The sequence below is a fragment of the Elgaria multicarinata genome, chromosome 15 (assembly GCF_023053635.1).
Source record: "Elgaria multicarinata webbii isolate HBS135686 ecotype San Diego chromosome 15, rElgMul1.1.pri, whole genome shotgun sequence".
NCBI classification, from domain to species: Eukaryota; Metazoa; Chordata; class Lepidosauria; order Squamata; family Anguidae; genus Elgaria; species Elgaria multicarinata.
Genome location: NC_086185.1, coordinates 33170099 through 33185861, shown reverse-complemented (window position 1 = coordinate 33185861; position 15763 = coordinate 33170099). Strand labels below are relative to the sequence as shown.

At 44.7% G+C, this 15763-nt stretch overlaps 1 protein-coding gene across 1 annotated transcript in view; it reads left to right on the top strand.

Moving 5' to 3' along the window:
- LOC134409027 (heat shock factor protein 3-like) overlaps positions 1–11238 on the top strand; it is a 30021-nt gene extending 18783 nt beyond the window's left edge. The window contains 5 exon segments of the mRNA XM_063141554.1: positions 419–667; positions 1665–1770; positions 6697–6763; positions 7800–8119; positions 8121–11238. Of these exon segments, the coding sequence (XP_062997624.1) occupies positions 419–667; positions 1665–1770; positions 6697–6763; positions 7800–8119; positions 8121–8165 (787 nt within the window). The 3' untranslated portion in view covers positions 8166–11238.
- The last annotated feature ends 4525 nt before the right edge of the window (positions 11239–15763 follow it).

Sequence of the window (15763 nt, the reverse complement as noted above, 5' to 3'; positions counted from 1 at the left end):
TGAATGGCCTTTTAAGATTAATCATTAAAGATGAAAGAAAAACATTGTTCCATAGCACCAGAGCTCGTGTCTCATTGTTTCATCAGTTCGGTGGTGCTCTTTCCCCTTCTCCTTTGTATCAGTTGTCTGTTCCAGCCTTTCCCAAGCTGGTGCCTTTCAGATGTGTTGGACTACAACTCCCATATTTCCTCTATGCTTCACCAAGCTTGTAAAGTTCCCATGGGGCATTTGTTAAGTTAAATGGACCATTGGTCTTAACATGGCACTTGCTTTGTGGTTTGGGTATGGGTTTTTTTAAAAATAGAAATGTTTAATAAAAGCTCCAGAAGAATTTGAGATGTTTTGGTTTGACTCCATTATATATTAAAAACCACAGAAGGACCTGGATTCTCAACTGTCCACGGGCTGCATTTTTCAGGGAGGCCCAGGCACTCACAAGAGAAGATATTCCTCCCTGCGGACTGCTGCATATTTCAGAATTGGAGCTCCCAGAAAGTGACTGCCCAGATCAGCTCACAGATGCTCCTTGCAAGACTGATGTAGTGCAGCCAAATGCTGTGGAGCTGCATTCTGCACAAGTCATTGCTCATGAAGACCGTGCAGAGGTGATAGACTCCATCTTGAACGAAAACCAGACGGTGGCACAGAGCGAGTCTTTGCTTGAGAGGTGCGTCTGCTTTCACATAGGCACAACCTGGGCCAGACTATCACGGCATTAAATTGCACATTCAGCAATAACCTCCTTAGATGCGGAAAACTTTTCTTGCCTAGATACAAAATGATTGCTAATGAGAAGCCCCCTCCCTCCACCTCTGCTCTCAGTCTTTACGGTCTGTTGACATAGAAGAGCCCTTCCTCCGTGGCGTCCCTCTTTATCTCTCTTTTATGAGTAGGTATCTTTCTCCAGCAGTAGTTGTAAATGTGTTGCTAGACTTCCTAGAAGTTGTTAAATATATCTCCTCAGTTGAAAGGCAGCGCTGCGTTGGCTTTACCCCATGTCTTCTCTAGCATTTGAAGTGATTCGGATCGATGAATACAGGGTGAGCTGACTTCAGCCTTGCATGGCCCATCTCGCCCCCATCCGGCCAGGATATCCTTGTCCTGCCAGTGTGTTAAATTTACAAGCGCTCATACTTAAGAACATAAGAATCTCCTTGCTTGGATTATATGGCAGTCTACCTAGTCCAGTACTCTTGGCAAGACTGGAAGTTGTTCTGCCTGAAAGACTTTTACGTGGAGCTACTTGGGTCCTTCAGCATTCAAAGCATGTGTGCAGCCACTGAGCGATGGCTCTTCCCATGGAAAAGGCACTTTGTGTTGCACCTACTTTGTCATGCTTGCCAGAATCTTTTACCAAGGGGATGCGAGTGAGAGGCCTTGGGGGGCTGAGTCCATGCCAGCCTTCATAAAGGCTTTTCCTCTTTGCGAGACCTGGTGGGAGTGGGTCTTAAGATACTCTTTGAAAATGGTGCCAGGTCACTAAAAGGCTGGAGGTGAGAGGGAAAACCGTGTGTACCTGCCATGGCTACTGCCCCCGTAATGAGTCTTCTCTAAATAGAACTTTAGTTGGATTCTACCCCTTGTCTCCTGTGACTTCCCCCAGTAATGCAGTCGCTGTCTCCAGCTGTTCCTGCTTGTTGCTCTTTTACTCCTTTCTTTTCCAGGGAGGAGATTCAAGACTTCTTGAACTGTATTGATGCAAGCCTTGAGGAGCTCCAAGCAATGTTGTCTGGAAAGAAATTTAATTACGCCTCGGACACGTTTACCGAAGTGAGTACATCTTTGCATGGCATAACTGCACATCTCTCTCAAATCTGAATCGTACTCATAACATTGCTGTATTTATATACCACATTCTTCCAGAGGACAAGGGTGAGGTAGCCCTGGCCCAGCCCACTGCCGACATGTGGCCCCCCAAAATGTTATCCCTGAAAAAATGCAGTCCGTGTAGGGTGACTGAGATTCCTCACCCCTGGTGAAAGGTCTGAGAACTGGTCCCCAAGGGCCCCTTGAATGCTTTCACTCCCTGCCCATCAGTAGATGTCATGAGGGCCCTGCTCTCCAAGAGAGCTTCATTCCTTTTTAAAGGCTAAATGGTTTTCATCAGATTGTTCCTTGAGTGTGCTAAGCCTGCTTAGCAAGCCAGGTGGTTCATGTGCAGCTGCTGAGAATTCTTTACTTTGGCTGAGAGCGCCCTCCCCCCTGAACCAAGCTGGTACCAGGAGATGAGGGAGTTCTGTCAAGAGCAGGATCCGGCCTATCTCACCTCTTGGTGAATTTTGCCCTCTTGGCAGCAGCTGTGTCCCAAAGACAGCAGCATTTCACTCCTTAAAAGCATGAATTGATCCTCCATGTGCTCAGGGTAGTGGCTCTGTGCCGCTTCTCAGCAGCACCAAGGTAAGTGAAGCTTCTCATGGAGTTTCATAGCTGAGTACAGACTCAAACCTGGAGATCGCCTGTCAAATCTAGCCCTTTTACACTCCGTGATTCTTCACCTGAAGTCTGTTTCTTTTTCTATGAGTCGTAATGCCCACCTAGAAGTGTTGAGTTTTCTAGGCCCCCATCCCCCGGAATGGCCAGTCTATCATGAGCCGTTATGGAGAAGGGAACCTGGTTCTGCTGTGGATGTGTGACTAAAGCCAGCTACGTCCTGAGGGAGGAGCTCCTCCCTCCGCCCCTGAGATTTTGCCAAGCCTCTTTTGTCACCTGTTAGTCTGTAATGTCTGGCTCTTCAAGGATTCCATGGAGATAGGTTCAAAACAGTCAAGGCTGCCGTAGAGCGGACAGTTTATTGTTTAATCCAAGTCCAAAGATGTATCCACATACTCTCCATACTAGGATCTAAGTCACTCACAAACCTCGATTAGTTAAATACTCTTCAGCTGTGCTGGAAAATAGTTTAGCTTCAAGAGACATTACACCGCAGGTCTGGGATAATACATGACAGGTTCAAAGCTCACCATGAGGGGGAACCCTACGCCATAATTGCTGCTTTAAAAAGATTTCAAAACTAGATTGTGTTGACTTCTCTTCTGTTGCTCAGACATTATTTGATGGGGTACAGTTTTTTAAGCCTCTCATATTTTTCTTTGCTACCAGTAACTGCCTTGCTGAACTTCTGTGTTAAAGAATCAGGATAAGGAGGTGGCTGCAAATATTTTGTGTGAGTTGGAGGAGGTGAATGAAGACCCCTCAAAATACTTGTGGAGCCATAATTACTAATTACAATGATGTGAAAAAACCTGTTTTTGAAGCCCAGTGCCCATAGCAGCCTAAGTGGGGGAGGAAGAATTGGTGGAGTTCAAGACAAAGGGTCTTGTGTAGTAGTCATATACAAAAGGCCTCTGCCAAACTGACTTCTCCTGTTGACCAGGTTTTTAGAAGAAAGATTGTTCATTTGTTCTCTTTTAAATTAATCCTTTTCCAGGATTGTTTGGATTCTGCTAGGTGGAGTAAACCCCTGGCAGCTTCCACCAGTGACGTTGGGCTTCGTGAGTGTTGCTCAGAAGAGTTTCTGTAGTCTGCAAGAGCACAGCACACAGGTTCCCTAGGGGGAGCTGTGAAGTGGGGTGGGGAAGTCTGTCCCCCAAAATGCAGCGCAGTGAACTGAGTGGGACGCAGGCTCTCGTTCTGTTTTGGGAACTTGTGTTCTGCAGGCGTCCATTCCTCCTCGCTGGAGAAGCCGTTGGAGAAGTCCGTTGGAAACAAGGGCTACAGCTTGCAATGCAGCCAAGAGGTGGTGGTGGTGGTGGGGAGACTACTGTCTAGTAGGGTGGGTTGGGGAAATGGCCTCTGATCCTAACACCAGAAATGCCACTCAACATATTATAAAGTAACATCTCGATTGGTTTGTGTTTGTTTTTGTTGCATTTATTGCCTGCCCCTCCTCCAAGGAGCTCAGGATGACATGTATGTGAGCCTCCCCCTGTCCCTGCCGCCCACTTTATCCCCACAAGAGCTCTGGGAGAGATATTATGCTGAGAGAGTATGGCCAGCCTATAGTCACTCAGCGTGCGTCATTTAAACTCAGGTCTCCACAGTCCTAGTCTGAGACACTCAAATCACTGCTCTCTTGGCTTTTGATAAACCACAAATACTTCTAGTCCTATGGTTGTGTGTGTGTTAAAAGGAAGTAGGACATTTCTGTCATCCAGAGTGGACAGCTAAAGGCAGTGTGGTGTAGTGGGTGGAATACCAGGCACATCCTGGTTCATTTCTCCAAGGCTGGCAACTATTACCCAGAGGACCTTTTCTTCTGCCGCTCCCAGGTTTTTTATTATTATTATTAAATAATAATCACAACACATCAACTCATTACCCTACAATAATAACCAATAAAAAACAAAGAAAAAAACTTAATACAATAATCTAATAATAATAGTAATAACCATAATAATAATAATAAGTGCAACCCACCCCTGGGACCATTATTCTCCACTCCAAAATTGTAACACATCTTGTGACGGTTTACACCCTTTCTCTTTTCCTACAAATTTAACAAATGGTTTCCAAATCTCCTCAAAATCATTCCGCTTTAATATTCCTTTCTTAACTTTCATACACCCCGTTAGCCTATCATTAATAGCAATATCCCAGACTTCTTTATACCATTCTTCTATCTTATATTCCCTTTGTTCTTTCCAATTCGTAGCAATTGATCTAGTTGCTGTTAGTAAATTAGTTATTCATTCTTTACTATTTTGTGTACATTGGACCCCTTCATATATTGATAACAATGCTGTCTTTGGGCCTATTTCTACCTTCCATCCCATTATTTCATTTATTTCTTTAAATACCATTTGCCAAAACTTCTAAATATTTTTACAATCCCACCACATATGAAAATACGTACCTATTTCCTGACACCCTCTCCAACAACTTACTGAATATTTCTTATCTATCTGGTGTAATCTTACTGGTGTTAAATACCACCTCCATACTAATTTGTAGTAAATTTCTTTTATTCTTGTCAACATACTCTTTAATATACATTGACTCCAAATCTTCCTCCACTCTTGACCACTTAACTGTCCTACCATATCTTGGTCCCATATCATTTTAATATAGTATTGTTGTTTTTCCATGCTCATTAGTATCTTACACACTGCACTCATTATACCCCTACCAACTAGCTTTCCATTTTTGTTTTCTCTTTGTAAAATCAACCTTTCCATTTCTGTAGACTCTCTACACTCTATATCTTCCTCTTTCCACTTTTTTGGCTTTCCTCCCCTCAGCATACTCCACTTCTGCTTCAGCTGGCTGTTGTTGCTGTTGCAGTTCCACCATTCGGTCTAAGAACTCCTCGTTTTCTCTTATTCTTTTGAGGGCGGACACTCGCCGCTCAGGTCCTCTCACTTTTTCTTCCAAAAGTGCCACCAGCTTGCACTTGTTGCAGGTATACGCCATGTTGAGCTCAGGCAGAAACACGAACATTGCACACCCTTTGCAGGTCACCACCTCTAGGGGCTCCTTTCCATCCATACTGTCTATTTCTGCTTTGGTTTTTTCCTTTCTGATTATAGTGGAATTGCCTTTGCTTTGTCCTGTCCTCTCTGAAGGTACACAACTATATGAGTATGTCTTAAGGGAAAATAAGATTTTTTGGTTGGGGTTTGTTTTTTTTTTTTTTTGGTGGTTTTGTGGTTTTTTTTTTCTCTTTATGTTTTTCTTTGTTTTTTCCCCCCTCTCTTTTTTTTTCTTTTTCTTAGAGGCCTCCCCCTTGACCTCCCCTGCCGAACTCCTGTTTGCTCTTCCTGTTCGCTCGCTCTCTGGGAACTGGCTTACTTTTATAGCTTCTACTTGAGCTGGGCCAGCTGCTCTTCCCTGCTTCTGCTCAGCTCCAAGTCAGGAAACAGAATGAGGTCACTGGGAGGCCAACAACAATCAACAGCAATCAGGCCACTGATTGCTGAGTACAGAGTACAATCAGCAATCAGGCCACACCCCTTTCAGGTCCTGCAGCAACTCTCCACACCAACCCTCTTCACTCAGCACTCAGGAGCACATGGCAAGCGCACGGCCTCTTTGAATTGGCAGCCTCCTGGATTTCCTTGAGGTTTCTCTTCTTCCCCTTTCCTTGGTCTCCTCTTCCCCTACACTCCCCCTGTCAAGCTCCTGTTTGCTCTTCCTGTTCGCTCGCACTCTGGGAACTGGCTTACTTTTATAGCTTCTACTTGAGCTGGGCCAGCTGCTCTTCCCTGCTTCTGCTCAGCTCCAAGTCAGGACTGGGGGATGCTGGACTACAACTTCCAGCATCCCCCAGTCAGCATGCAAGACTGCTATGTGTGAAATACCAGAGACTACATGGAGCGCTGGTGCAGAAGACGGCAAAAACAAACTGACTCTGCTTGTGCCCCTGTGGCCAAGCTGTTTAGTAGTATTCAAGGAGAGAAAACACAAGATGCAACAGATTTATGACACACTTTAGATTGATTAATAATTGAGGTAAAAAGCTATGCACAAGTCGTGTTTTTATTATAAATATCTGGGGCACAATCCAGTCAAAGTGAAGCACTGTGAAGTCCCATTGATTTCAAAGGGAACAGGTTGAAGTGTTTATCCTGACTGTATATGACTACTACACAAGACTGGATTTATACAAGTAAAAAACAAAGCACATGATTTTTAATTATTATTATTATTATTAATTTTAAGCCTTTTAAGTGTGTTGCCTGTACATTCACCTCTCTCTAGACAGAGGATTTGCCAGAGAGCGCAGACGCAATTGGGATGAATGAGGGAGAAACGTCAGGGAAGAACGGTGAGCTGCTGAGGAGGTTGGGAAGGGCTTTGGGACCCTGTTTCCTTCTCTGGTACCTGATACAGTCTGGAAAAGCTGAGCTTGCGCGTGTCAGCAGTGGAGGCCTGGTGGTGGGGGTGGTGGTGGGGGTGGTGCCCTGCCTTTGCGCTTCAGACCATGAGTGCCAGGATCTCACAAAGGGAGTTGTCAATAGAACACAATGGCTCTGTGCATTAGCCATGCCTTAGCCAAAGCCACAAATCCCTGGGCTTAACACCAAAAAAAAAGGAGGGGGGGGGAAGCAGAAACAAGCATTGATCAAGGTAACTATAGCAGTCTTACCTAGTATAAAAAGTAACTTCTTCATATGTTCTTAAATGCTCTGGGGTTTGTTGTTTGTTTGTTTAATTTTATCTTGAATACATATGAGTGGCCCTTTAAACCTTGCTGAGAATTTTGCTGCTCACCAAATCTGAAAAGATGACATCACTGTCTAAAATTATGCATCTATTTCTCAATTTAACTCTACTGAATTTATGACAGGGGCGGGCAGGAGGTTGATCTCCCCTTATTGAGGACTTGAACTCTCAGAAGCCCCTGCTAATGGCCAATGGTCAGGAAGGCTGGGACGGAAAGTCTCAAACCTTTGGAGATGTACTTTATGCCCATCCGTGTTTTAGGGGTGCAAAATCAAATGCTTCAGGAACGGGCTTTATGACACTCGGGTTTAGCTGCTAATTTGGATCTTGCCATTATCAGTAGGAAAGTGTGATACTCTGAAATCCTATTTGACAAAGTATTGTTATCCAGTCAGCATGAAGTGTAAGAATGTGAAATGCTAACACAGTGGATGTGTTTGCACAATAAAAGGTGATCCTATTGTGACAGTGCTAGAGAAATCTGGCCTCAGTCACATATTCCTTAGTTCCTTCCAAGCTGGACTACTGCAATGAACAGCCTTTAAAGATAGCTCAGAAACTCATTGCTGCAGAATGTAGGCGCCAGAATGTGAACCATCATTTAGCCTTACTGCTAATGGATGTTTTTTTCTCCACAGACATGCAGCTGCTACAATATCGGGGGAACCCTTTGCTTGCTTTCTTTGAAGAGCCTCCTTCCAATGAAGATGCATGCAAGACGGAGGATGCCCAAGATGTACTCCTTCCTTCGTTGGAGAACAGGCCTCCCATGTCTCTTCCTTTGAGCAGCGAGTCACCTCAGCAGGCCCTGGACCCAGAAAACCAGGCTGATGGTACCTTTACCTTTGAGCCCCTGGATCAACCCCTTCTCTCGGAAGACACAAACAGGGAATATAAACTCTTCCCTCTTCTGCTTCTCAGCCCAGTTGCAAATTTTATAGAAGAGGCCTCAGAAATTGAAACATCCTAAACCATACAAAGGTGTGTGGGAAACAGCTTCCTAGCTGTAAAAAGGCTAATAGACACCCTGCTTTCTCTCGCTTTCTGCAGACTAATATCCTACGCTGACAAGGGAAGCTTATTTTTACCAAAATAGTGCAACAGCCAGAGCTGTGCTGCATGGATTTCTTTTTTAAAAAAAGGAAGATAAGAGCAAACTTCTCTCTGCTTTTAAATTATTTTATACACAAGCATTCAATTGACAGGGCAACTGTTTGTATCTCTTGTAGAGTTTGTATATTAATACATTGGTTTTTAAGCTATCTGGTTTCCTAATAAGCAGTACTGTCAAACTACATTTATTCTCTTCTGAAATTTTGCTTCGGAGATGACATGCACCATGTTAGAATTAGTTTATTATTTTGTGTGCAAAGGTTTTTTTCTCCCCCTCTCTTGCCACAGAAGTCCCTGTTCTGGTATTGTCTATGGTATACCACATTTTGTATTCTTAGATTTGCCCCTAGATATCAATTTCTGTTTCCTATGGAAACCAATATATTTTTAACTCACCCGTTTAGAGTGTTTGGACGGAAGGCTAGACAGTTAGATACATGGTTTCTCATGCACATTGCATGCCAAACTCCTCTTCCTCCTGGTATGGCTTTAAAAAATCACTAATCCTTAGTAAATTGTTGAAGATTTCCAAAAGAAACGAAAACAAAGCTTGCCTTGGTGGTTCGGTTTCCCTTCTTTACAAAGGCCAAAAGCTTGAGGATTCCAGTGACCTGTTCCAGCTCAAGACGCATTTCTGAAGGCTGTTATATGATGCTTATTTGCTCCCAGACCTCTTCACAAAGTTCAAAGTCAGAGGAATGTGGGCTTTTTCACCCCTGGACTAGAAATCAGTGTTGTAAAGCCATTCGGCATGTTGCTTTTTTATTTGTAAATGATGGCACTTTAGCCATACAACCATTTTAGACTCTGCTCCTTATATGATAGGTAAAACCAGCTGTTGCTCTTGGCAAGATGAAATACTGTTTTCTTTGTGCTAGAGGTGGATTTGACCCATGAACTTTTAAGTATGTCCCATTGAATGCAGGAACATGTTGATGAAGAACAACTGGGTGGAGGTAATGTAGGCCTGCTGATTAGCTCTGTCCTGCAAGGAGCATAGCAATTACGAGGACTTTAGAAAAGGCCATCAAAATAGAAGTATTTTTCGTTATCAGTCGCTTAGATCAAATAGCAAAAAATCTGCTAACTGGCCCTTAGTCAGCATAAGAACAGATTTGTCTTATGCCCCTTGAAAATCTGGCCAGGAAGAACAGAGGTTCTGCAAAATAAGTTTTTTTTAATACTAAACTTAGTTTTCCCTCATGTTTTTCGTTTCCACCTTTTGGTTTATCAAGGCCCCTCTTACCTTTTTACTTCTTCCTCTTCTTCATGGGGAAAAAAACAAATTCTGCCTGTATTTCCCCGATAATGTTATTATACAACTTAAATTCACAAGTCAAATTGCAAGCAATCTCATTCCTGCGAAATTACAACACTCATCCTAGATTTTGCATTTCTGCCATTCTTTGCTGCTATTTGAGTTAGTTAAATTAATTCAGACTTAAACGCTTTGTCTGGGGCAATTGCTTTCCCTGCTGTCGTTTTTTACTTTGTAAAGTGTCAGATTTTGTAACTTTTTTGTTACCAGCATAAGCAGGATGTCAACAAAACTTGTCAGCAGAAGGAACTTGCACAAGCAATTAAATTCCATGCTGATCTTTGTGTTTCTTACTCATCTGACCACGGCAAACGAGCTGATAGAGTCAGCTCTTGCTTCAGCCTCTCCTGGCGTGTCAGGGTGTGGCACCACTGCAGTAGAATGTTCCAGAATGTCCAGAGGATGTGGAGCTGTGAGTGAGAGTGGACCTCTCTATGGTCAAAGGCACCAGGGGCACCGGCACAGTGGCCTTGGGGTGGGAGCATAGAGAATTGAGCTTAATGGATGCCTGGCAGAGACTTCAAGGCTGCCTCTGCTATGGTTCAAAGCCCTCTACATACAGCTCCTTTGGCTTGACCCTGATTTGGAGCATTGTGTATAGGCAATTTCCCATTAAAACAATGCTGCCTTCACAGAAAATGCAGTAGCGGGGTGCGAGCCCCTGAGCGGGGTGTAGCAGGAGAGAAGAGACTTGGCCTGCTGGAAGTTGCTCACCCGTGTTGTAAATGGAGATGTCAAAATTAAACCTTGGCCCTTCTCCATGCAACACATGTGCTTCTGTCTCCTTGACATATAAACATGTAAAGCTGCCATATCCTGATTCAGACCCTTGATTATTTATCTAGTCCACTATAGTCAACTCTTCCAAGGCCCCAGTGGCTCTTCCACAGTCCCAGGCATTCTCTTCCCTAATCCTGCTAATAGTGTTTTTTAAACTGAAGATGTCCTGGGTTGAACGTGGGGCCTTCTGCCTGAAAAGAATGGGTGCTCTACTGCTTCACTGTGGAACTTATCATACGACATATTAAAACAGAACCTCTTCAGCAAGTAGCATTGAACCTTCTTCAGCCTGATGGCCAGATGCCATTTTTGGAGATGTTTTCAGGGTCATATTCAAGAGACCAAAGGCAAAAGAAGTGGGGCCAAAATACCCAGTATTTTACCAGCATATTAATTAGCGTAAAGCTCTTAGTGCCAGTGATTAAGCCAGTAACAACTAATGCTGCTTCAAGGTATTGCTAATACTGCTTTGCCATATTTCACAGAAATACAGCAAAGCAATAAAGAATCCGCAGACACCAAAGCAACACTGTGAATTGGAGTGTCGGTATTGCATAGGAAAAGTTTTCACCTACTGAAATTGGGTTGTTTCATGCATGCACCACTCTTAGAAAACGCTGGCTGCTCTAGCAGCAACTATAAATACTATAAGGTGTTTCTGCCATAGATGTTAACTGGAACTCTGAAAGTGGGTGCAGTGCTGATGCTTCTGTATATAGGCTGCTGCTCTTCATGCTTCACATTTTTCCCCTACCAGGCAAAATATGTTCAACGTGTGTGACTTTTGTAATAACTTCATTTACAGATCCAATGAAAGGCATGTTGCATAATTATTAAAGAAAATGAGGTGGCAACCTTATACTCAAGCCATTGGATATTTCCTAACAAACGGCCTGTTTATCAAGCAAAAGCAGTTTACTATCACCTGTTCATTAAGACCTTTGTTAATTTCAATTTGGTTAACTAAAATTGAGCTTACACACTGAGATACACCATGGAATTTATGGGTTCAGGGTAGAAGTATGAATTCACACATTGAACCAGTTCGTATGACATGCCTGGCTCATGGGGGTTGTTATAGGGTCATGCAAGGGTTGTTTAACCCTCAAATATGCCTTGGTGGCTGGGTAGGAGCTGGAGAAGGAGTGGAGCTGATGCAGAAAGGGCCAACTCCTGAAGCCCCAGAAGTACCAGTTTAAGTGGCAGTGGAGGTCGAGGGGGTGAACAACAACTTTATGGGGAGCAGTTCCAGCCAGGCCCTGCAAGAGGCCCAGAAGGTGGACCCCTTGTTGGCCGACTGTCAGGCGGAAGCAGAGCGGGCAGTAGAGGCCGTCACCCCTCAACATCCTACGTGCTTCTTTTGGCAAGAGGGGGTTCTATATCGTGAGTTTGCCCCAAAGGGAGTGAATCAACTGGAGCGTCCGGCGTCTGTTGGTAGTGCCTCAGAATTTCCGGCAGTCAGTACTTCAGCTAGCCCATGCCACAGCGTGGGGGGGGGGGCATTTGGGAGTGAAGCGAACCTGAGACAGGGTCTCTAAAGACTTTTACTGGCCACTGGTGGCACAGGCTGTAAAAGACTTCTGCCGGTCGTGCGATGTGTGCCAGCGAGTTGGGTTCAATCGAGATCATCCTAAAGCTCCCCTTCAGTCCCTCCCCATGGTGGAGACGCCTTTTGAGCAGATTGGGCTGGACATTGTAGGGCTGTTTACACCCCCCACCAAGACAGGGAAGCGCTTCATTTTGACTGTGATCGATTTCACCACTAGATACGCAGAGGCTATTCCCCTTCAGACCATTAATGCTGACGCTTTGGCTTCAACCCTCTCCTGATGCCATGTTCCCAATATAAATCCATTCCCACAAGCACTGTTAACCCCATAATGAAAAATATAGGAGCCTACATTAACAGCTTGGCAGGGGGTGGAGGCTAGATAAGTAACATGGCACAGAGGGGAAAGGGTTAAACCTCCTTCCCCAGGACATTTTCCCAATGAAATTTGGATCCCCTGCAGCTTCACGACCTCCCACCTCATTTCCAACCAGAATCTGGCTTCCTGTAACTTGAGCCCATTATTCAGAGTTCTGTACTCTGGGAGGATCGAGAAGAGATCCTGGCCCTCCTTTGTGACAACTTTTCAAGTATTTGAAGAGCGATATGTCTCCCCTCAGTCTTCTTTTATCCAGGCTAAACACGCCCAGTTCTTTCAGTCATTCCTCAAAGGGCTTTGTTTCCAGACCCCTGATCATCCTCGTTGCCGTCGTGTGAACCCCATCCAGTTTATCTGCATCCTTCTTGAATTGTGGTGCCCAGAACTGGACGCAATACTCAAGATGAGGTCTAACTAATGCCGAATAGAGGGGAACCAGTACCTTGTGCAATTTGGAAGCTATACTTCTATTAATGCATCCAAAAATAGCATTTACTATTTTTGCAGCCACATCACACTGTTGACTCTTATTCAGCTTGTGATCTACAACAATTCCAAGATCCTTCTCACTTTTAGTATTGCTGAGCCAAGTATCCCCAATCTTGTAACTCTGCATTTGGTTTCTTTTTCCTAGGTGTAGAACTTGGCATTTATCTCTATTAAATTTCATTCTGTTGTTTTCAACCTAGCGCTCCAGCCTATCAAGATGACTTTGAGGTTTGTTTCTGTCTTCTCACCCAATTTTGTGTCATCTGCAAAGTTGATGAGCGTTCCCTGCACCTCTTCATCCAAATCATTAATAAAAATGAGGAGCACTGGGCCCAGGACTGAGTCCTACCTATCCCACTTGTTACCTCCCCCCCCCCATTTGAGAAGGTACCATTGATAACTCTTTCAGTCAGATTGTGTAGCCAATCTAATAGTTGTTCCACCTAGCTAATTTGCAAATCAGAATGTACTTTGTCAAAAGCTTTGCTGAAATCAAGATATATTATGTCTACAGCATTCCCATAGTCCACAAGGGAGGCTACCCTATCAAAAAATGAGATCAGATTAGTCTGGCAGGATTTGTTCTTGACAAATCCATGTTGGCTTCTAATAATCACTGCATTGTTTTCAAGGTGCTTAAAGGTTCACTTCTTTATAATCTGCTTCAAATTTTTCCCAGGGATGGATGTCAGACTGACTGTAGTTCCCAGGTTCCTTCTTTTTGCCCTTTTTGAAGATAGGGACGACATTAGCCCTCCTCCAGTCATCCAGCACTTCACCCATCTTCCATGATTTTGCAAAGATAATAAACAGTGGATCTTAGATAGAGGTCTTCTGCCAGCTCCTTATTACTCTAGGATGCAGCTTATCAGGCCCTGGGGATTTGGACTTGTTCAAAGAAATTAGGTGTTCCTTGACCATTTGCAATCCTGCCCCTTCAGCTTGTACTTCATTTTTGCCAGGTGGGGGAGGGGTCATAGCCAAAGTAGGAACTCTTTGCTTCGGCCTTTTCTTTGTCATCTGTTACCAATTTGCCATCCTCTTTGAGTAGTTGAACCACCATTTCTTTCCTCTGTCTTTTGCTACCCAGATGAACATTTTAAAGAGAAGTAAAATATGTAATGGGAGCGCCCATTTGGGGGAAGGTGGTGTGGGTGATTTGGAGCTACTCAAGTTGAGGGTGACATCAGCTGCAGTTTAAAAACTCATTTCCTCTGGAGCAGCTTTTGTGGGGCAAGGCAGCTCTCGACTTCCCTCTCTGGAGCCGCAGCTCTGTTGCAACCCTGGAGAAAAGAGGGGGGCATGCTTCCCTTTAACCTTTTACATTTATGAGCTGAAGTATGGCATTTGGGCTTGGATTGCTCCTGGAGAAGCACGTGCAACCCTTTTCCCTCTACGTCAGCATCTTCCCTCTTCATTTTCACTCAAGCAGTCCTGGGTCCAGGATTTTGGAAGACCTCCTCCATGGATCGTCTTGATCTGGGCTAATCTACACTAGTGCTTTTTATTGGCATTGACGTGCTAACTGTTGGGGCACACAACACATTCTGTAAAGTGCTTGTCTAGAGTTATATCCTGCTTTGACCACAACAGATGTGCTGTGAAGTATAAATGCACAAGAGGGGTAGAGCATCACCGTGATGGGATCGTATCAATACACCATGAGGTGCAGATCTGGCCCTGGAAAGATGTGTGTCTGCTTGTGTGTCAAGATGGGGTCGTGCCCTCCTCTGAGACTTTGCCAGTGGCTGTCTATGTGCTCCAAAAGCCCTGCAGTGGAGGTGCAGTGGCGCTGCGTCTGTCATGTGATGCAACAGCCACCTCGAAGCTGCTGCGGGGCTTTCCTGCACAGCTCTGCATTTAAAAAGTCAGGGACTTGACCCCCGGCTTCTTAAGCTGGAGCAAAGGAAAACACAATTTTTCCACCATCTAACCTCACTCCAGGGTCAATGTGGAGGCATTCCTGGCTGGAAGGTGAGACCTAATTGGTCACTGTCCACCCAGGCAGAGGGCAGGGAGTGGGTCAGTGAGCCACTTGGCTGCCATCACCCTGCAGCAGAGGAAGCGTGGGTTTCAGCAAGAGTGGTGGCAACTCAGTGCCTTATAGGCAGCCCCCTGGTATTTTGGGGCCTTAGCAAATGGCTTGCTTTGACTTGCAGGCGCCAGCCTTGCTCTCCAGATTGCAACACCTTCAGATGCATCCTAGCTTGAGTCCTGTGCTGCACTGCTTCCAAAGAACAGTGTGCAAAATTAGTGTATAACATGGCAGGGTTCATCACTGCTAGGTTTACAGTGAAGGTTGCCAGCTTTTGATTTTGAACATTCGGGCACATGGAGGGGGAAATCTAACTCTGGCATATGGGCTGGGTGGCCCGGGTTAGAATGTGATGGACTAAGGTGGGAGCAGAACCAATGGCACCCATTACCACTGCCAAATGCCTCCAACCCTCTCCTAGCCCTTTGCTCAACAGCAGCTGGCAGATGGCCACCCTGACCACATGCATACACACACAGCAGGGTGCTGGGGCCAGTTGCTGCCTCCCACAGCTTGCATGTGTCTCACACATTGCAGGGTGTACAATAGGTGTGCTACCATGTCCCCGTGACGTACCCCTAAGCTGTACCCCACATGGCTGCTCTGAGTATGCAGATGATGATCCCTTGATGTGTTCCAGCTGAGGGACCCTGGAGAGGAGGCTGCCACTTATTGGCGGAGGAGATGCTTTTCCACCCAAAAGGTCTTGGGATCCATCCAGTACCTCGAGCGCCGTGTTTCTGTTTGAATGATGCTGCTTATTTCTATATTTGCATCTGTACATATCAGTTAGTACAGGCAAACTTGAAGCAAACCAGGGAGCTTTGGCTATTGGGCGGTATAAAAATGCAATAATAATAATAATAATAATAATAATAATAATAATAATAATAATAATAACAACAACAACCATTGTCCTCTTTTTTGGTGGTGCATTTT